Source organism: Alexandromys fortis, unplaced genomic scaffold (genome assembly GCF_014885135.2).
Source record: "Alexandromys fortis isolate MF-2015 unplaced genomic scaffold, M_Fortis_MF-2015_v1.1 scaffold_187, whole genome shotgun sequence".
NCBI lineage: Eukaryota > Metazoa > Chordata > Mammalia > Rodentia > Cricetidae > Alexandromys > Alexandromys fortis.
This window is the reverse complement of record NW_026068088.1, coordinates 2,597,782-2,619,097: the sequence shown is the minus strand read 5'-3', so window position 1 is coordinate 2,619,097 and position 21,316 is coordinate 2,597,782. Positions and strand designations below refer to the sequence as shown.

Here is a 21,316-nt window from a genome sequence, read left to right as displayed (position 1 = left end):
TCATACTTACGATTTATACATTTAATGCTTTATAAATTTTACCTCAAGAGAAAAAGAATTGCTCAACTAGTATACCTCAACTACTAACAACTACTAACAAATCTAGTCAATAATACACATTCTGAAATATTTGGGGGTCCTGATATCAACAACCCACTGAGAAATACATAAAACATTAAGATGAACTGGTGGACAGAGATGGACAAAAGGGTAGTTACTAAAGCAAATACATACAATACAGTATTACGATACAATCTAGAGTATAAAACAGTTCCTACCTATGTGAACTGGAAAAGGTCTCTGTAAACACTTTCATATGGCTCACAGTACTGTCCAGGGACCTTGTCTTAACAGCTTTGTTAGTGGGGCATCACCTCACAACAGAGGTGGGTGAACACACTCACTGCAGTTGTGTGCCAGCCTGATCCACTGAGATCCAGACTCCCTTTGTTCTGACACTCATACTCACTTAGAGCCTTGGGGTGATTATAATCTAGTTTTCCACAGCGACAGCTGGAGAAGGAAAAAGGAATATACTGGCTAGCCAGCCATCTGGCAAACTTGTTTACTGTTGATATATTTACTGGAAGTATTATGGTTTCTCTAATAGACTTGTAAGTTTGCTTAGACTGACTTGTGTACCCTAAACCTGAACAAATCTCAGTAAGAAACAAAGCTGACCCCACACTGGGAAGGCAATTGTGAAACAGGAGTCATGGTCCACCCACGACACAGATGGAAGGCCCTGGAGTCGGACCGCTTCTCAGATGTGTGAGCACCACTCCCTCGCTACTCCTGGTGGGGAAGCTGCTTTCATGCCTTTCAGGACTCCAGTCAGGCAGACACCTCCCCTAAAAGCACTTCATCAGGTAGAAAATACACATTTACCCTCCCTGTCGTACTCATTAGAGCCCCTCAACACAGCAAAGATAAATATATCATACAGAAATTTACATGTCATTACCTGTATGCCCTCATTACAGACATCTGGTAAAGAAGTCTGAGATGCTGTTTCATGTTTTTGCAAGTTTTGCTTATTTATAAATTGTCTAATTTCTTTAGATTTTTGCTGGAGTTGATCTAAGGAAAAGAAAACAAACAGAGGCGATATCTGAGGAAAACGAACACACAGAAGAGAGCGCTGAGTCTCGCTGAGCCCTGGCTACGCCCTCTAAGGATACTGCACTTCACTGGTCAGTTATCACAGTTAACATTATGATGCCGGTTACATTTTTAGCTGTTGGGACTGAAGAGGATCTCAGTAAACTACGTCCGTCTAAGGAGAAATAAGCACATGGCAGGTTACAGCGTCACAGAGAAACCCTGCTATTGGCTCAAAACGGATGGAACTGGGAACATCATGTTAGGTGTAGGAAGCCAGACGGGTGCACATTTCCTCTCCTCTATAGGAACTGAAGTGAAAAAGCCTCAGGAAAGACAGTGTGATTCCTAGGGACTTGGAAAGGGGAGGGGTATGAGAGGAAGTTTAAGAACACACACTTTTGCATGTATGAATTCTCACATACTTGATACATGCTAATAAAGAAAGGCCTAGACATTTAAAATATTCATTTTTCCTTTCTCCCTTAAAAATGGCTTTAGTGGAGCCTGGCAGTGGTGGTTCATTCCTTTAATCCCAGCACTCAGAAGGCAAAGACAAGTCAGTCTCTATGGGTTCAAGGCTTCTCTGGTCTACAGAGCAAGTTCCAAGACAGTCAGGACTACACAGAGAAACCCTGTCTCGAAAAATCAAAGAAAGTAAAATAGCTTTGGTGGTCCATGTTTACGTTCTCCACACACCACTCAAGTACTGGGAGCCCAGCAAGAGCCCCAGCAAGTGAGGTTTGAAATATGTGCATGGTTTGGGGAAGGGGACAATGTACTCAAGTTTTCCCCTTTTCCCTCATGATGCCCTCTAACTTTCTGGTAGACAACCAAATTTTTGGAACTTGTTTGCAAGTTATTTCTTCCTAAAGTCTTCTGGGGCCATGCACACTGCCATCTGTCAGCGCTCTGAAGGAGACTAGTGACATGGAGGATTGGTGTGCACACTGCCATCTGTCAGCGCTCTGAAGGTGACTAGTGACATGGAGGATTGGTGCTCAAGGAGGTGCACTTTTTAAAAATAAACTTCTAAGATGTCAAACTTTTAGAGTAATTTTCAATTTTAATAAAATATTTAAAAATGTTTCTTAAAACCTGCTTAGAGGACAAAAATTTTCTTCAAAAGGGAATTTTCACCTATGATAAAAGCCAGAAGATCTACCTTTAGACTTACGAACGACTCTTTGCAGTCTGATCTGCGTACCTACACCTGGCCAGACCTTTCCAGAAACAACTCCCACTCCTGTCAGTCACTGCACTCTCCCCGCCAGTCATGTGATCACTCACAGGACTACTCAGCAATGGACAGAGTGCTCCTGTTCTTAGTGCTGTGACAATGATGTCAAAACGACTATGACTTGAGAGGCAAGAACAGACCTGGCCAGAAGAGGTGCCTTCTCGTGCTTCAGATCTTGTCGCTAAAAGAACCCTGTAGTTGGGGGTGCAATCCACTCAGGGGCTAGCGGTGACTTCCAGAGCCACCAAACACTGACCTTCCAGCTGCTGAATAGCCCGGGCTGACCCGGCAGCCTGTTCACTCTTCTCTCGGAGCAGCTCCGAGTTTTCCTCCTTCAGGGCATCGCAGGCAGACTGCAGCTCTTGCTGGGACTTCTGAAGACTGGAAATGCAAGCAGTCTTCTCCTCCATGTCTGCTCTGTATTTTTGCTCGAGGGCACTGTACTGAGTCTCCAGCTCAGCCTGGGCTCGGCCTGATCGCTCCAGCTGTCCCTGAAGCTGATGCATCTCTTCCTGCAGGTTATGGAAGGATAATTTTCTCTCTGCCACTTCAAATTCTACCTTCTCCATCAGAATCTTGGACTCCTGTCTCTCTGTTTCCATGGTGCTCTTTAAAGTACCATTTTCAGCTTCCAACTGCTGTAACTGTTGTGAAAGAGTCTAGAAAACACAAACACAAGCCATTATGACCCATAGCTACATCCTTTCATGCAGGCAGCACACGGAGGAACTCCTAGGAGCCAAGCAGGCAGCACTATGGAATAACATGGAATAACACCCTCATGTTGGTTTCCAGACCTTTGGGACCATTTGCACTCATATTTACCATGAATCAGCATTTTTTTCATTTTTGCCTCTCCCATTAGAAAACATGTTCCATGAGGGAAGGAGACACGACACTTTATTTCATCCTTACTAGTCTCTAGATCCAGCACAGTCTATGGCAAAGTGGACTCAATACACAATGAATAAAGCAATCTAGCTTCTGTCCTGGAGGACCTCAGGGTTCAGGCCCGGAGACAGGTTGAGCATCATACAAAAACACAGAAGGCACTAGAGGGATATCTGCAAAGTGCTCATGGGAAGAGAGGAGGGTGCATTAGGGTGGCCTTCCTTTAAAAGAAAGCCAAATAACCTAAAATCTAGAAGTGAGCCACCAGCTCAGCAAAGGAAGTACTAAGAATGGTACATCAGGCAGAGAGCTAAGAAAAAACATGGCTACCATGGCAGCTAGGAGTTAGCAGTGAGAAAAACTCCCTTCAATGGAAGAATGGATGAAGAAAGTATGGAATATATACTTATTAGAGTACTACTCAGCAGTAAAAAACAAGGACTTCTTGAAGTTTGCAGGCAAATGGATGGAAATAGAAAACACTATCCTGAGTGAGGTAAGCCAGACCCAAAAAGAGGAACATGGGATGTACTCACTCATATTTGGTTTCTAGCCATAAATAAAGGACATTGAGCCTATAATTCGGGTTCTTAGAGAAGCTAAATAAGAAGGAGAACCCAAAGAAAAACATATAGGCATCCTCCTGAATATTAACCTTCATCAGGCGATGAAAGGAGACAGAGACAGAGACCCACATTGGAGCACTGGACAGAAATCTCAAGGTCTAAATCAGGAGCAGAAGGAGAGAGAACACGAGCAAGGAACTCAGGACTGCGAGGGGTGCACCCACACACTGAAGAGAATGGGGATGTGCTATTGGGAACTCACCAAGGCCAGCTGGCCTGGGTCTGAAAAAGCATGGGATAAAACCAGACTCGCTGAACATAGCGGACAATGAGGACTACTGAGAACCCAAGAACAATGGCAATGGGTTTTGATCCTACTGCACGTACTAGCTTTGTGGGAGCCTAGGCAGTTTGGATGCTCACCTTACTAGACCTGGATGGAGGTGGGTGGTCCTTGGACTTCCCACAGGGCAGGGAACCCTGATTGCTCTTTGGGCTGAGGAGGGAGGGGGACTTGATTGGGGGAGGCGGAGGGAAATGGGAGGTGGTAGTGGGGAAGAGACAGAAATCTTTAATAAATAAATAAATAAAATTAAAAAAAAAGAAAGGAAAGAAAGAAGGCTGGAGAAACAGTGTGAAGCATTAAGAAACTGAGAGCTGTTCTCGACACACTAACGCGTCTGGTCACACAAGTTTCTGAAGAGGCAACCCTCTCAATGTCAAAGAGGATGCACGGGGTATGGGTGGAAGAACAGAGGCAAAACCCTGTCAGGAAGAGCTCTTTATGTGAAGACGTTCCCAACCAGAGCTGGTCCTGCTGCCACTGATAGGAGGGCAGAGGCTAGAATTAAAAGATAAAATTGGCAGGACTGATAGTAATTGTAGGGATTGAAGAATACAAAGGAAACAAGAAAGTTTGAGTTTTAATCTTCTGAGTGAATAACATTAAGAGATAAAATATGGTTAAAATATTTTAAGTGTGTTTTTGAGTTGGAGACATAGCAATGACATCTATTCGTGGGGTAAATGTGACATTTCTATATGGGCACACAATGTGAAACCGTCAGATCCAGGTCCTTGGCAGATGTCATGTCAGGCATGTGTCTTTCTTGGTGTTGGGAACAGTCACAATTGTCTCTACTAGGACTTGAAACAGCTGTTGTCAAAGCAGCTGTCCCTCTGTGCTGCTGAGGTTTCCCTGTCCTCACTTATCCTCCTCTCCTCCCTCCCTCCCCTACATCCCTCCCAGGCTCTGGAAGCCACCATTCTCTTTTCTACTTCTGGGACATTGCCTTTTTGGCTTCCCTATGGAAGTGAGAGCACGTGGCATTTGTCTGTCTATGCTTGACTTTTTCACCTAGAATAGCATGCTGGCTTTGTTCCCCATTGCAGCAGAAACACAAAACTGTATTCCTGTTTTAGGACTGAGGAAGATTCTATTGTGTATATTTATTACGTTGATGTATTAATGAACATTATAGTTCCATGACAGGCACCATCTCGACTGCTGTGAACAGTGCTGCAGCATAGGAGTCTGCAGGGGCCTCTGTGTCCTCTGGCTGGGTACCCAGCAATGGGAATGTCAGACAATGGGAGTTCTGTGCCTGCTCTTCTGAGCTACAAATAATAGGTTTTAAGAAGGAAGGTGAATTTGCTTTTTTACCTGTTGAGCTTGCCAAGGTTGTAGGTTAGCCACGTATGACTAGGGAACTGGGTACATATCAAAAGCACTGGGGAGACGAATGTTTAGGAGAGACCTGTCGCAGTGGGGATAGTCACACCTACTATTAGAGCAAAAGAGAGAAGAACAGGTATAGTAAGACTACCTGGCTGAGGCTAGTCCACTGGCAAGTACTGTTTAATGGGCAGGAAAGGAATCCTATGAAGGAAAAACAAACAAAAGAAAAGCTCCAGAGACATCGGAAGAGAACTAAGATGTGCCCTGTGCTCATAGGAAAGCAGTGGACTTTGAGGAAGCTTCAAGGAATAAATGATAAACAGGAAGAAATACCAGTCAGACATGGTGGCATATCCCCAGAATCCCAGCATATGGGAGGACTTGAGGGCAACCCGGGTTACACAGAAAACCTTTTTTTTTTTTAAATTAAAAATTTGCATTTATTTTACATCCTGACCGCGGTTCCCCTCCCCGCCCCCCACATCCTTCTCCCACCTCCCCTCTATTCCTGCTCTCCATCCACTCCTCCTCTGTTTCTGTTCAGAAAGGGGCAGGCCTCCCACGGATGTCAACAAAGCAAGGCATATCAAGTTGAAGAAGGACTAAGTTCCTTCCTTTGAATTAAGGTTGGGAGAGGAATCCCTGCATGGAGAAAAAGGTTCCCAAAAGTTAGCTCAAGAGTTAGGGACAGGCCCTGATCCCACTACTAAGAGTCCCTCCCACAAATAGACCAAGCTAGACAATGGTCACACATATGTAGAGGGCCTAGGTTGGTTCCATGCAGGCTCCCTAGCTGTCAGTCCAGAGTTTGTCAGCAACTATGAGCCCAGGTTAGTTGAGAAAGCCTATTTTAAAAAATGAATAAAACCCACCAACAACTAAGAAACAAATATCGCAGAAAGGTCTAGTAAAAGAACGCTGAAAAAACAGTCATTAGATTTGAGAATTACAGGTGTGTCATGATTCTCTAGAAGAGCTTTGGGAGTGTGGCAGTGATTACGGCTGAATTCACGCTTGGCGTGTGCCGGACCCTGAGCACTTTTATGCACTATCTCACGTGACTCTGCAACAGGTCCTTCGTATAAATGCTACTGTCATTAGTTTACTGATGGAAGAATCTGAAATCTACCGGGTCAACCAGGGTGTGCAGGAATTCTCTATGCACGCCTTTCTCTACTGTGACGAGGGAACAATGATGTCCGCTGCATAAGGGAGCTATGAGGATCCACAGTGCATTGACCAATACACTGTCTGACAGAGGTCACACCGAGGCAGCCATCTGAGCAGCAAATGCCTAGGAAGTACCACAAAGGAGACTAGACCCTCACTGTCCCAGGACACCCAGAAAGGACACCTAGAGGCAGAGTACGGGTTTTATGAGGATGAAGAGGAGGGAACATGCTTCTACACTACAGAGAAAGCTGCCTCAAGAAGGCAGGCTGAGCTTTAAAGAGGAAGAATGTGGCTCATGTTTCCTGGCAACAGACAGCACCCAGGTGAACAGGCAAAGGGTGTGTTGAATTAATTAACTATAGAATTAATTCTGTATTAGAACTTGGCTACTTGGATATGACCACAGGACAAGGGCACAAGGAGGCCAAAGGCAGATAAGAGTAGCCAAGATCGGAAGCATGGGTCTATACAGTACAGCAAGAGAAAGAAGAATTATTGTCTTATTGGATTACTTCAACCCAGAAGAAAGTTGACCAATGAAAAAAAGCAAAATAGAGACCGTGCACGAGGCACAGGAACCACTCAAGACAGACAAGGGGGGAAGAGTGACAAGAAAGAAACTCGCCAAAGGAAATCAGTAAACTGCAGAAAGACTAGCCTACAGCAATGAAGAAAAGTGCAATAAAGACGGACAATGAACGCCCTAGGAGGGACCGCGCCTGCTTTACCACTGTGTCAACACCAGGGAAGCACTGAACGTCTGCTGAAAAGAATGAACAGATGACACCAATCCTCTGGCCGCTTAAAGATTTTCATGACTGCTGCCCAACAACCTAACATAGAAACCAGCCCTCCCCAGCAGCCAGTGGGACCGCAGACAGTACCTGGTTTCTCTGTTCGGCCAAAGTCAGCTCCTGCTGCAGCAAGTCTACAACCTGAGCACGGCCCAGCAAGGCTTCTTCATGTTCCTCAAGTTTCCTTTGCATCACCCTCAATTTCTGGAAAGAAGCATTTAGACATAATTACAGATAAATAAGCACAATTATTTGCCCACCTTCCAAAGTGCCATGTGCACCTGTAAGGCTCCACTTTCAAGTGGTGGAAGAAAAGGGCTAAGTAGGACACCTCATGCCATGGCCCATCCAGCAGCAAGAGACTATCCAAAATGCCTTCTCCAGAGCGTGACAACAACCAAACCCAAATGCAAGCAAGGCCTTGAATCAGGGAGCCTAATATACTTAAGAAAATGACACACACTCACGTTCAAAATTACATAGTTCCTGTCCTGTCCCTAAGGAGCACAGGTAACATGCATATCTTACCTACAACAGAGAGCAATCTTTATAGGCAAAACCATTTCTCTTCTGTTTTCAATCTCAGGGCAGGCACTTGAAAAATACCCATTGAATTAATCAATCAATAGATACAATTCATAGTCTAGTTTTCAAAGTAGTACACTCTGAAATTCCACTTAGTAGTACATTCTGAAAGACTGCTTAGAACTTGGAACAGGTTTGCACTCAAGAACAAAGAAATGAGCGGCTGGGAAGGATGGCACAATTGGCAAAGTACTCGAGAGACTTTGTGTTCAATCCCCAGAATCCACATAAAAAAAGCCAGGCCAGGTGAATCCCAGACTGAGGTGGTAGAAACAGGATTCTGGAGGCTTCTCGGCCAGCCAGCTAGCCTAGCCTAAGTGTTGATCTAGGCCAATGAGAGGCCCTGCCTCAGAAGGGGAAAGTATCAAGGCCAATGGCTCCAGAGGAAGGAATGACATCCAAAGTTGTTCTCTGACCACCACACACATGTGCACGTGTGCATGCATACCTGTGTGCATAAACATGCACTTGCACATACATGAACACACATATACAAACACAGATCAAACAAAGTGTCACTAAAGTGCCTTTCCTTACAGGGTTCTACATTCTAAGTACACGCAATGTGAGTTAGTTCAGGGTAAGCTCAAATACAGTGAAGTCAATTTTCAGTGCACCTTAAAAAATACTGATTTAATAAAAGACTGTGCCATCAAAATCACTTTTTTTAACCTCCTTTCAAAAAAAATACAAAACTGACTTCATATATTTGAAGCTTTGGATCAGGGTTGGAGCATGAACGGCAGCAGGAAATGCGCAAACGAGAAAGAAACCAGCCCATGGCTGACTCCCGTATAAGTCCCCAAGTAAATTCAGCTTTAGAGTTCCAAGTTCCAACCTGATGAGATAAGGAAAAAGGGACAGTATGGACAAGACAGAAAATAATATGCAACGAAAGACAGGACACCAATAAGAAGCCAAGGAATGCATGGAGGACATGTGGAGCGCAGCGGGGAAGGGAAGTGCTTGGGACGTGGCTGTGAGGTCTGGATTAAATGTGAACCAAAACGAGAGTCATTCTACGGAGTGTGTGCAACACACCTGCTGCATCTCTGTCTCCACATCTGCCTGGGTCACTAACTGAAGCAGTTCATCTTCATGGAGACGGACCTGGGTTTCAAAGCGGGCGTCTTTCTCTCGGACCACCTGCTGCATGGAACTCAACTGAAGACACACACCAGAGAAACTAGACAAGTTACACTCCAGAGTAGCTCACAGACAACTCTTTCAGCCTAACCTTCAAAGATGGGCACACAGCACTGATGGAAAGCGCTTCTCTAAACCTCAGCTCTGAGTGGCAAGGGTGAGAATGTCAGAAGAGCAGGAGGCCCAGCAGTAACTTCCAGACAAGAGAGAAAGCCTACTACCAATCTCAGAACCAACTCATACATAACTTTAATGAAAAAATTTTCACAGATACTAAAAATGTTATAAATATGGGAGATTTATTTTTAATTCTGAAAAGATTAGAAAATGAAACATACAAGTGAAGTTAAATTTCTGTTAATTCCTTCAGTATCAGACTCATGCTCAAAAAGGGTCCTAGAACCTCACTCCTGTAAATTAGCAATTCAACCATGATTATTCAAAATGCTCTACATATGGAAATACAAATCTACTCTTTCTTGTGTGGTTTTCAAACTTGCTTTGACTAAAGAACTGTGTGTGTTTTCAAGGGCACACCACCTCCCCAGAAAGCCGTGTCCAGCTGTCACTGCTGCAGGCCGGTCTCTTTAATGCATTCTTCTCTGTCTTTCCCAACTCTTCCCCACAAGAACGCGGCTTGTCTAGAGTGTTACCTCGCTCTCAGGGTTCCTCTCTGTCTCCCCACAAGAACGTGGCTTGTCTAGAGTGTTACCTAGCTCTCAGGGTTTATTTAAATCCCCTCTTTTTTCTATATAAGTTTCTATAACTATCATGTTTACAAAATACTTTAAAGTTGATGCTACTTTTATCAATTTTATTTTTTGAGATAGGTCTCACTGTGTAGCCTGGACTAGCCTGGAACTTGCCATGTAGCCAACAATGGTGTTAAACCCATGATCTGCACACCTCAGTCTTCTGAATGATAGGACAATGGCTTTTATTACCACACTTGGCCTTTGGTATCTTGTTTGAAGTAGCTTCTCCCCAATGGCGCTGTTAACATATTTATATACCTTGGTTGCCTTTGTTTTAAGTAACTTAAAAGAATAAAAAAAAAGTGTAACATTTTCCTATCCTACACTATATAAGAAACATGAAAGCTCCAACAGAAGCTGATAGGATAAGATTATCGATTTCTGGGTATATAATTCTGTGGGCCCAACCGCCGCCCATTCCTACATGGAAGACACCTCTGTTATTAATATGTCTGATGGCTAAGGTCAGCTGCGTGTTGTGTGCAAAGACCTCCAGGGATGAAAATGTGGCATGGTACAAAAGCATCCTCAAAGGAGAACTACGGAAACTGAGAAAAACAGAGTTGAGGGAGCCGGCGCAAACAGGCTGGCTCTGGCTTCAGAATGACCATGAAGAAGAACGCTGCATACTAGAGTCATTAGCAAGGGGCTTCATACCCTCTCCACTTCTTTAGTCTATGTTCAGTAAGTAACTTGAAGGTTAAGATGTATCTTCCTAACAAGATTTTAATCAGAAAAGAATGGAGCTAATAATTTTATTTCTTTTGTTTTATCTGTTTCCTTTGAGTTCAGCTATGAGCTCATTCCTAAGATACATAATCTCTGCATGCTATTAAAATGGAGTATTTGGACCTAAGGAATAAAAACAGCCATCATAAAGCTATGGCAAGTTCACCAACATAAATGGCATTTTTTGAGGGGTTCTGGTGTTTCCTACTAAGATATGAACTGCTTACCATACTTCTAGCTTTTTCTACCACACTTTCCTAGGCTTGGCTTTAATATCCTATCTACCATACTTGCATCTACCAAGCTTTTCAAGTGACTGCTGGGATTGACTTGCCACCTGCACCATTCTGGACCCCATGGATGTTTTCCTGATGGAGGCGCCATCATCCTACCTGTGCAGCTTGCTCTGCCTGTGTCTGGCTCAGCTGAGTCCGCAAAGTGCTAATGACTTCTTCCTTTTCTTGAAGCTGCTGCTTCATCAGGACAAACTCCTCCATCTCTGCCGAACTCTTATCCAACTGAAGGGGGAAAATATTTCCTTAAGCAATGGGGTTGGCATTCTTAGTTCTTTTGACTTTCTCATTTGCTTTGAATACCTACCATATTTCCTTCTAATTTCCACTTTAACGCAAAAAAGAATTTCATTTGCTAATTTTTAAAGTATCATTGAATTGCCAAAATTTTTCAGAGGAAGACAGAAGCAATAGCAATGTTTTTCAATTACTTTGAAAGCTAGCACAGCAAAGAGACAGACCAATTAATTAGTGAGCAGAAAAACATGGACAATATCAACAATATATAAGAAACTATCCTACAAACCTTGGACTAAACAAGTTAAGGGCAAACTATGAAAATTAGGATTTTCTTGACATTAAAGACTGTAAAATAAAAAAGGAGACAGCAATAGAGCTACATTTGATGGTCCTGTGGAATAGGGAAAAAATCCAAGGTAACCAAGAAGTATTTGCAGGAATAGATGGCAGCCAGCATTAGAAGAGAAGCAACACTTCCCATTCTTTGATCATGGGTAAATGCAGGCCACCACAGAAAAGATTCCCATATGCGATCTGTATAGATAGAGGCTTAGCAAAGATTCGTTGGCAACTAGTACTTGCTGCTCTTGTGAAAGGATCCAGGTTCGGTCCCAGCACCCACAGCTATCTGTAAGTCCAATTCCAGGGGATCTGATGTCCTCGTCTGACCTCTGGGGGTATGCAGTACATATACATCCATGTGAGCAAAAACATTCACACAGAAAATGAATGAACAATTACATAATATCATTAAAAAGTCAGGCATGGTGGCTCATGCCTATAATTCCAGCACTCAAGAGGCTGAGACAGGAGGGCTGCCACAAGTTCAAGGTAAAACTGGGCTACAATCTGAGGCCTTGCCTCAAAAACAACAACAAAAATCATGAAGAATAAGGAGAACTATATGCTGAAAGAAATTGTAACTTATTTCAGAGTTAAACATGTTCAAGAAAAATGTACGGGACAGGAAAAGAAAATTAGAATCAGAAAAGTAAAAAAAAGTATTAAAATTCATGAGGTTGATATAAAGAAAACTCATTTCAGAAGAGAAAGCCAAAGACAAAACAAAATGCCTTGAGTTAAATAAGAAAAAGGATAAATCTAAAAACTATTAATCACAATTGGTAAAAAAAAAATAATACACAACCAAAAATAAAGGTTAACAGAAACCTGCTAGGAAGAAAATGGAAGCATCGGAGCTGATCAAATGCTGTGAATCATGCAATTCAAGAGTTTCTGAGAACACATGATCCATATATGAAAGAATACACTGAGTATGTGCAAATACCAATGGAGAAGGCCACACACACATACAAACACTAATAAATGAGTAGACATGGAAGTAAGGGAGAGAGGGAGGGGCAGGCAGGGAGGGGCCGACTGACGGAGATCGCTACTGATTGTCGAGAAAGAGGCATTTGCCGTGGATATCCATTGGCTGGTAGTGATCTGTTGAGCTATAATAATGAGGTGACTCACTCCTGCCTTCAAGGCTTGTTCTGACTGCGCCTGGTGAAGCTGGGCTTGCAAATGGCTAATTAATTTCTCCTTCTCCTGGAGTTCACGTTTTATCTCTTCTACTTTCATCTCTTCTTCTGTAGAATTCTTATCATGCTGAAAATTGCAATGATTGAAGTCGCTTAAGAGGTATAATTAATATATATTTTATCTTTTACACTATTTGCCTTTTAGAGACATTTAATTACAGCTTCACTGAAGTGATAGAAGCACTCAGGAGCCAGAAACAGGAGGATCTCTCTTAGTTAGAAGCCATCCTGGTTTATAGTCCCAGAACAGTCAGAACTACATAGAAAGCCTGACCTGTATCAAACAAACAATAAAACCAATCAACCAACCACAACAACAAAATTAAACAACAAAAACAGAATCAAGAAGAAAAAACTAACAAAAAGGGATGAATTTTGGGCTGGGAAGATAGCCGAGTTTAAGAAAAAGCTTGTTCTAAAACCATGAGGACTAGGGTTTGGATCCTAGGACCTACAAACACCTGTCCCTCCAGCTTCGAGGGATCTGACACACCCTCTTCTTGTCTCTGATACGCTTCTCTGTCTGTCGCTGTCCGTCCATGCCCCCTGCCACGCACATGCACACATGCACGCTATGCTAAGCACACCATGGCACACATGGTTACAGGGCTGCTGTGACTGACAGCTAGAGCGGACTGGGATGGCTGGACATCATTTACTGAACATGGAAAGGGAATGATGATAGAAGATGCTGGCACGTCTAAGGCCTGGGGGCTAAGTAGTAAGATAGAGTGAAATGCAGAGTATAAAATGGAAAAATAAAAAATCTAACAACACGACTCAAGAGAAGTCTGAAAGAATCAACATGAAAAGGAAAGGGTTAGTGCCTGCCACCACAGCTAGGGAAGAGAGTTGTCATATGAACCATAGAGGAGGGAAAGAATTCAAACAAAGAAATTACTTGCTTTTAAAACCAACTTTGAGGTGTTAAACAACCCTATTCTATTCCCCTCCTTCTCGTGCCCCTGCTGAAGGAGGGGCTAAACCTAGGGCCTTATCCACACTGCATAGGTGCTCTTCTCCTGAGCCACATCCCCAGGGCAGACAAGGAACAGCAATGTCCCTGAAAGGCAAGGCTAAGCAGGGGAGGTAGCAAGTGCTCTCAAGGGCTGTGGCTCAAAACTTGAAAAACTCCCCTCGGACGAACATTTCTGATAACGTAATACAGGAGGCTGACGTTCAAGCGCTGTGAGCCACAACAGCACCAGTGTAATCTGCACACACGCCCCTAAAACCTGGTGGTCCCTGCTCTCTACATAAATGCCCGAGCATGTCTCTGAACAGAAAGGCCAAGAGGACACCTAGAACGATGCCACACTTCTCTAAAGACAGCTTGCTTTAGTCCCTCTGCATCCCGACTAGACACTGCTCTGTGGCAGCCACCATAAACCTTGCCAGCCTCCTTAGAGGGTACCAGGGTGGGCCTGGCAACTCAGCTCATAAAACATCAATGTACCATTATTCACTTACAGAAACAGAGAATATTCTCTATTAGTTAAGCAATAAAGGGATTTCAGAGCCGGGTAAAAACCTTAGAGATCACAGTTTTAATGTTCTAACCAATAATCAAACTCATTCACAAAGTATATGCTTCTCCCCTCTGTCTCACTCCAGGACTCATGTCTTCCCGTCAGCCCTTTGAGAGCCTCACTGGGAGTCTGGGTAACACCTGCCAACTCAGGCCCACATTTCCGTCTGCCTTTGCTCTCCCAGTGTGGCCTTTGGTCCAAGCAAACCGCAGGCTCGGAGGGAAGGGCAGCGCTTCTGATCATCATCTCCCCACTGCAGATGTGTGTGGTAGGACTCCTGGCTCAGAGGACACCCAGTCTCTATCCAGTTCCCGTACCTTGGAGAGTGGCTCTGCGGGCTGAGGTTCGGTAGATGTAGGCCAAGCAGCCAGCCCCTCCTTGTGCCTTCATTTCTTCGAGGTGTTTGTTCAAAGAAGTCAGTTTCGCTTTTGCATGAAGTTTTATTTTTTTAATTTTGTTATCAGCAGCTTTACGCTCCTCCTGCCGGAGAGCAATGAAGACAATAAACGAGTTTACCTAGCACACAACTTACTCGCGGCAGGAAACGCGATATGGCACTTAGGAATAAGAAGCAGGGCTGATGATCTAAGTGGATGGCCTGTCTTTATCAAATGCTCGGCAAACAGCGAACGACAATACCTGCAGAGCTTCGTCCTTCTGCTGGAGCTGAGCATCCTTCTGGCTGATGATGTCTTTCAGCTCCACCACTAACTTCTCGGCTTCAGCCAGGCGTTCCAGAACATCATCTTGCGTGCTGTTATTCAATTCCATGCTAGATTCCTGGTGTAATTCCTGGGATTTAGACAGAAAGCAATAAAAATAATATACAGGGGAAAGGCAGCAACTCCCCGCAGGGACTGCTACATCCTCACCTCAATCACTGGCCAGCTCCTCTCTTTTGAAACTGAGCCCTGACTAATCCCACAGCAGTTATCCTTGCCGTTACAATATAGTGTTTTGTCTAACTTAGAGGATTTGTTTTAAAACTTGATTTATTTCTAGCTTATATATGAGTACTGTGTATGTACACCTGCAGGCCAGAAGAGGGCACCAGATCCTATTACAGACGATTGTGAGCTACCATGGAGATTGAAAACTCAGGACCTCTGAAAGAGCAGCTAGTGCTCTTAACTGCTGAGCCATCTCTCCAGCCCCAGAACTTTTATTATCCTAATTTTATCCAAGAAAAAAATAAAGGGAGGTAAGGATTACATAGTATTAAGTAAATTTTGGGAGAAACCCAAAATTTAAAATTAGAGCTGAGCCAAGGGCTGGAGATGTGGCTCAGCTGGTGGAGTGAAGGCCACGCGTGCACAAGGCCTGGCTTCAGTTCCCGGTCCTGCATCAACTGTCATGGATGGCAGCACACACCTCGGACCCAACACTCAGAAGGCAGAGGTTGAGAGATAAGGAGTCTAAGCCCACCTTTGGAAAGTGACAGAGAAAGTCGGAGAGCAGGCGGGGATACATGAAACCCCGTCTCAAAAAAAATAAATGCCAGAATGCAACTTGAAAATTAAAAAAAAAAAGCCCTTAACTATTTTGAAAAAGTTAATGGACTTCTTTTGACTCCTTAAGGGTTAGAAAATACAATGCGAACTACAGGAAAGGCAGACAAAATTACAGAAATACACAGAGGTTTTCAAACAAAAATGGTGCTCCAGCCCCATTTACTCTTTACACTTTTCCCGTGGAGCAGGAGCTGTGTCCCTAGGAGGAGGACGGGGAGGAGAGGGAGGAGGACGGGGAGGAGAGGGAGGAGGACGGGGAGGAGAGGGAGGAGGACGGGGAGGAGAGGGAGGAGGATGGGGAGGAGGAAGATGTTAACAATAACTTAAGACAGTTTGGTACTAAACTGGCTAAGCAGACAACAGCGACCCATCTTTCCCAGCTCATCTACACTTGGTTTCTGTCCCCACAGCTCTCAGACTAATAGTCATTAGCAGAAAATCATTTACAGAGTGGCAGTGGTTTCCTTAAACATCACTTCTACTTTGCATGAGGGAGGCTGCTCACATCCCTCTAGCCTAAGGTATTCTCCTCAGAAGAACACACAACAGAGGTCTTGTTATTCTGGATCTGGACAAAGTTACTCACAGCTTCTAAGGGAGCTGTCATATTCTGGTCAGCATTATATCCTGATAATTCATGTAAAACAACATTTGCTAATCCTGATAATCGGTTCAGCATCTCTGCGAGTGAAATAGAAAAGAAAATGCAACAATCAGTAAAAACAGATACAGGCTGCTGGAGGGTAAGTAAGCAGACAGGTGCAGGTAGACATCAGTACCCATATCATCTCTGTGAGAGAAGGGACTGTCACTGGATTCGGTGTGCAGTCAGTTATGTGCATGGTGTAGCCACACCCTGTTTTACTCGGGTGCCATATTGTAAGCACCATCACTAAGATCAGTTTGAATAATAAAATGCAAGAGCACAATCTTTAAATACAAGGACGTCATTGTTAAGTATTTCTCAAGGGCAGTCTTTAATGCCCTATGTTTTCATTGATAAGCAAAAATCTTAAGTTTTTCTTCTCCCAGATTGATCCTTTTCTGATTTTAAATGAAACCCTAAGAAAATTTCCCTTTTCATGTGTACCCTGAACCCCGTTCTTTCCTGTAGTTTTCCTGACAAACCATGTGGTGTCAGTGGAGAGTCACTATCCAATGTGAAGTATAAACATTTACAGCAGTAAATGACGGAAATCAGTATCCTACACTTGTTCTGCGCGGAATTAGAAAAAGAAACAAAAGATAACATAAGCAGAGAAAAGGAGATAAAGCCCAGAACAGAAATCAGTAAACAGAAAATTAAACCCATAAGACAAAGGCTGTGCTCAGAAAAGCTGCCCCCAAAGCCCCTATGCTGAGGATTCAGGGCCCGTGCATGCTGTGTAGACACTCTACTGCTAATCCACACTCGCAGCCATCTACGATTAATTTTAATAAAGGAATGAACACCATCAGTGATCTTTCATAAAGATCTGTATAAATCTTCTAAAGAAATTCACACTAGACTATAACTTATCAGAATATAACATCATTCTGTCCTTACATTTTACATGCCACTCTTGGGAACAAGCAAACAACTGACTGATGGACTCAGAAGATGGCAATAGGCGGGGAAGCAGGAATGTTTGTGTGCTTCTTAGATCCCCAGATAAGAGCAAAGCAAGGAGAGGAACAGCAAAAACCTGCATGCAACCTGAACGGAACACCACCTCCCCCAACAATAAAAAGTCCCTGTATAATCAAGTTTCCTATCAACACCCAAGTTGACATAGCAACAGTGAAAATCAATGACCACCACCAAATGTGGCTTCAGCGGTGTCTGTTCAAGAGGACACAGGTGTAGCCACAGGTGTACAACAAACCAAGAAAAGTGCAGCGCCAACTGACGTTTGTTCACTAATCAGTGTGTCGAGCACAGTAGATGAGGGAACGGCACACAGACTGCCAGGTCTGGCAGCACACTTGTAATCCTAGCGCCGAAAATGTGGAGGCAAGACCTTGAGACTCCCTGGACAGCCAGGCTCACTTATCTGACCTGCACAGGTCCCAGGGAGACTCTGTCTCAAAAGAACAAGGGTGGAGGACTCCCAAAGTCACCCAGGGTTGACCTCTGGCCTTACACACACACACACACACACACACACACACACACACACACACACACACACACAAAGTGTGCACCACCTTCCCACAAAATCATTCAGAAAAAAAACAACTGTTCTAACATTTTCAGGCCCTGATCAAGGTATCTAGACACTGATCGGTCAACAGCTGATAATAAAGCAAAGTCCAGACTTTATGAACTTCCTGATGAAAGACGATAACCACCTTCTAGGGTCTTGTCAAAAAATGGAAACTCAGGCCACCATCTGCTACATCTGCAGAAAATGCAGAGGACAGAGGAACACACTGGACTACATAACCCATGTGCATTCCTGCTGAGTGTCCAACTCCACAGCTGCAGGACCCATGCTTCTCAACAGACGGTTGTAAGGAAAAGACGGAAGATGGATCAAGTAAGATTCCCAAATGGATAATAGAACTAAAAGGAAAGCACAAAGAAGGGCTTTTAGAATGGTCAACCAAGTTGTATTTGTTTCAGTAACTTATGCAACTATATATTTTATAGTGTGCTTTTCTTTATCTGTGTTTTATCAATGAGAAGTGTTTATTTAAAGAAAAATTAACAGAAACTGTTAAACAGTTATGTTTAGAGACCCCCATAAGGAAACTTTAGTCCTTATTTTTATTGACACATATCTGCACAGCCCATAAGGTATATGATGGTGAGATTCAGGCATGCACTGGGTGGTAATCAACTCGGGGTGATTAGCATATACATAAAAGTTTCTAGACTTAAGCCAGGCTTTGTCACACACCCAGACCTAGAAACACTTACCTAGTTGGCTGTTCTCCATCACTCTCAGTTCGGGTTCCCCATCCAATCCCCAGCTCCATCTGTACTGCAGCCCTGCTGGCTCCACCCATACTTGCTTCTTTCTCTAATTAGCTTGGGCTGTGGTGGTCCTACTTTTTGAATTAATGAGAAAAGTACTGGAATCTCAGGCAGAGAATCCCTCAACTGTTTTTAAGCCAGAATTTCTTTAGAGAAACATAAAGACACAGCACATTAGGGTGCAGCACGTGTGCCAGTGCCCACCCGGAGCACCAGACATTAAATATTTTGCACATTATCATTAAAAGATAAGATGGACTGACTGAAAAAGAAATCCCAGAGGCTGATGGGAAGGGGATGACGATCTGGAGCGAGTAATTGCTTTCCGGCTCAGCACACAGCTGCTTCATCACATTGTTCTCTTAGGTCGCTTTACCTGGTCAGCGTCAGTTCCTCCGCCTTAGGATGAAGACTAAGAAGGGCCAGTTTAAGACAACTGATGCAGTTCCTGGCTCTGAAGCGGGATCTATAACTGCAACTAATGCATGCATCTGGGAGGGCATCTTTCACGCAGCAGAGAGCTACAGGTCAAAGACTAGGAATCCAAGGGCAGGAAAGTTAAATGGAGCAAGATGGTGATCCCTCTCTATGGGGCTCATCGTAAAATACAAACGGCAAATACACCCATAAGGATCAGCAGACGGAAAACACTGTGCTAATAAATTCACACGAGGAAAGAGGGACTGCTATCATTTTATAAAGCACCAGAATCACATATAGAAAACTAAAACAGAGCTCCATGTGAAGGCCAAGCTTCTATAAAACAGCAAATAAAAACAAGCTCGCCAAGCTCACCACACACTCCCCGCCACAAGACCTGACACCTACAGGAAGCAGCACTATGGAATCAAATAAAAAGCCTGGGGCTGGAGAGATGGCTCAGTTGTTAAGATCACTGGCTGCTCTTCCAGAGGACCTGGGTTTGATTCCTGGCACCCACAACTATCTGTAACTCTAGTTCCAAGGGATCTGGCACCCTCTTTTAGACTCTAGGGACACCAGGCACACACAAAGTGCAAAGATACACATGTGGGCAAAAAGTCATACAAATAAAACTTAAAGTAGAAGCAAAAATAAAAATAACTTATTTTCTCAAAGCCTTCACTGTCTATTGACAATTATTATTTTAAAAATATGAGCCAGGCAGTGCTGGCACATGCCTTTAATCGCACCACTTAGGAGTCGGAGACAGGCTGATCTCTGTGAGTTCAAGGCCAGCCTGGTCTACAAGATCTCGTTCCAAGACAGCTAGGGTTACACAGAAAAACCCTGTCTTGAAAAATCAAAAACAGACAAAAAAAAAAAAAAACCACACAGTACAACATGCACAAGAATATGAGCCAAATAATCATAGAGCAGAAGTGTATCGTGTGTGCACACTCCTGCATCACTAATAATCACACAGAAGTGGCCGGGCGATGGTGGCGCATGCCTTTAATCCCAGCACTCGGGAGGCAGAGGCAGGCGGATCTCTGTGAGTTTGAGACCAGCCTGGTCTACAGAGCTAGTTCCAGGACAGGCTCCAAAACCACAGAGAAACCCTGTCTCAAAACAAACAAACAAACAAAAAAGATCACACAGAAGGGTATCCTGTGTGCACACACTCCTGCATCACTAATAATCATACAGCAGAAGTGCATCCTGTTCACACACTCCTGCATCACTAATAATCAAACAGCAGAAGGGTATCCTGTGTGTGCACACTCCTGCATCATTAATAACCATACAACAGAAGTGTATCCTGTGTGTGCACACTCCTGCATCACTAATAATCATATAACAGAAGTGTATCCTGTGTGTGCACACTCCTGCATCACAAATAATCATACAGCAGAAGGGTATCCTGTGTGCACACTCCTGCAACACTTGCTTTGGAATTTGAATCACGTGCCCAAAGAACATCACTGGGTCACTCCTCAAATTTATATCATACATATTTGATTGCATCTCAGTGGTTTTGATTTCTTAATTTTAAAGTGGCCCACAACTGGGTTAGAGTTAATAGGACTGTGTTACTACTACAGCTAAGAAAATTATTTAGCAGGTGATTCCTTTACAATTAGAAAATGTTATTAGAAATATAACATTCCATAATACAAAAACTGATTTCTATTAACTTAGAAATAAATGGTAACTACAGCATACAGACACAAGCACTGCCAACCAAGCAATGCTCCAGCCTTTACATAGACTGATTTATCCTCATTGTTTAATTGATTTTATCCAAAAAAAAGTTTAAACTTTCAAGATAAAAAGATGTACTAATAATAGCCCTAATTTTAAGATGAGCAAACAAGACACAGGGAATTTCAGTATCTTGTCTGGTAACACAACTCTCCAAGCTTCTTGGTTGGTGGGGACACACAAAAGCATCCCGTTTTCTGAGTAACGTTCTCACCTTCCATTCTTCATCCAGGATGAAGACAGGGATGCAGGGGAAAGCACCGTGTTAATAGTGATGTAGCGACCCTACTTCGCTGAGTAGTAGGTCCATAAGCCACACTGACGGCTCATAGGCGTGAGCTCTTAAATAGTTTATTATTTTTCCACATATAGGCTCACACAGACATGAGAGCACA

General features: G+C 43.5%; 1 protein-coding gene across 1 annotated transcript in view; it reads right to left on the bottom strand.

Annotated features, from left to right (window-relative positions):
* The window catches only part of Golgb1 (golgin B1), a 63,986-nt gene that overhangs the window by 33,780 nt on the left and 8,890 nt on the right, over positions 1-21,316 (bottom strand). The window contains 10 exon segments of the mRNA XM_050122343.1: positions 965-1,080; positions 2,598-3,000; positions 7,534-7,647; positions 9,070-9,192; positions 11,051-11,176; positions 12,671-12,805; positions 14,585-14,635; positions 14,637-14,747; positions 14,907-15,059; positions 16,365-16,459. Coding sequence (XP_049978300.1) covers positions 965-1,080; positions 2,598-3,000; positions 7,534-7,647; positions 9,070-9,192; positions 11,051-11,176; positions 12,671-12,805; positions 14,585-14,635; positions 14,637-14,747; positions 14,907-15,059; positions 16,365-16,457 — 1,425 coding nt within the window. The 5' untranslated portion in view covers positions 16,458-16,459.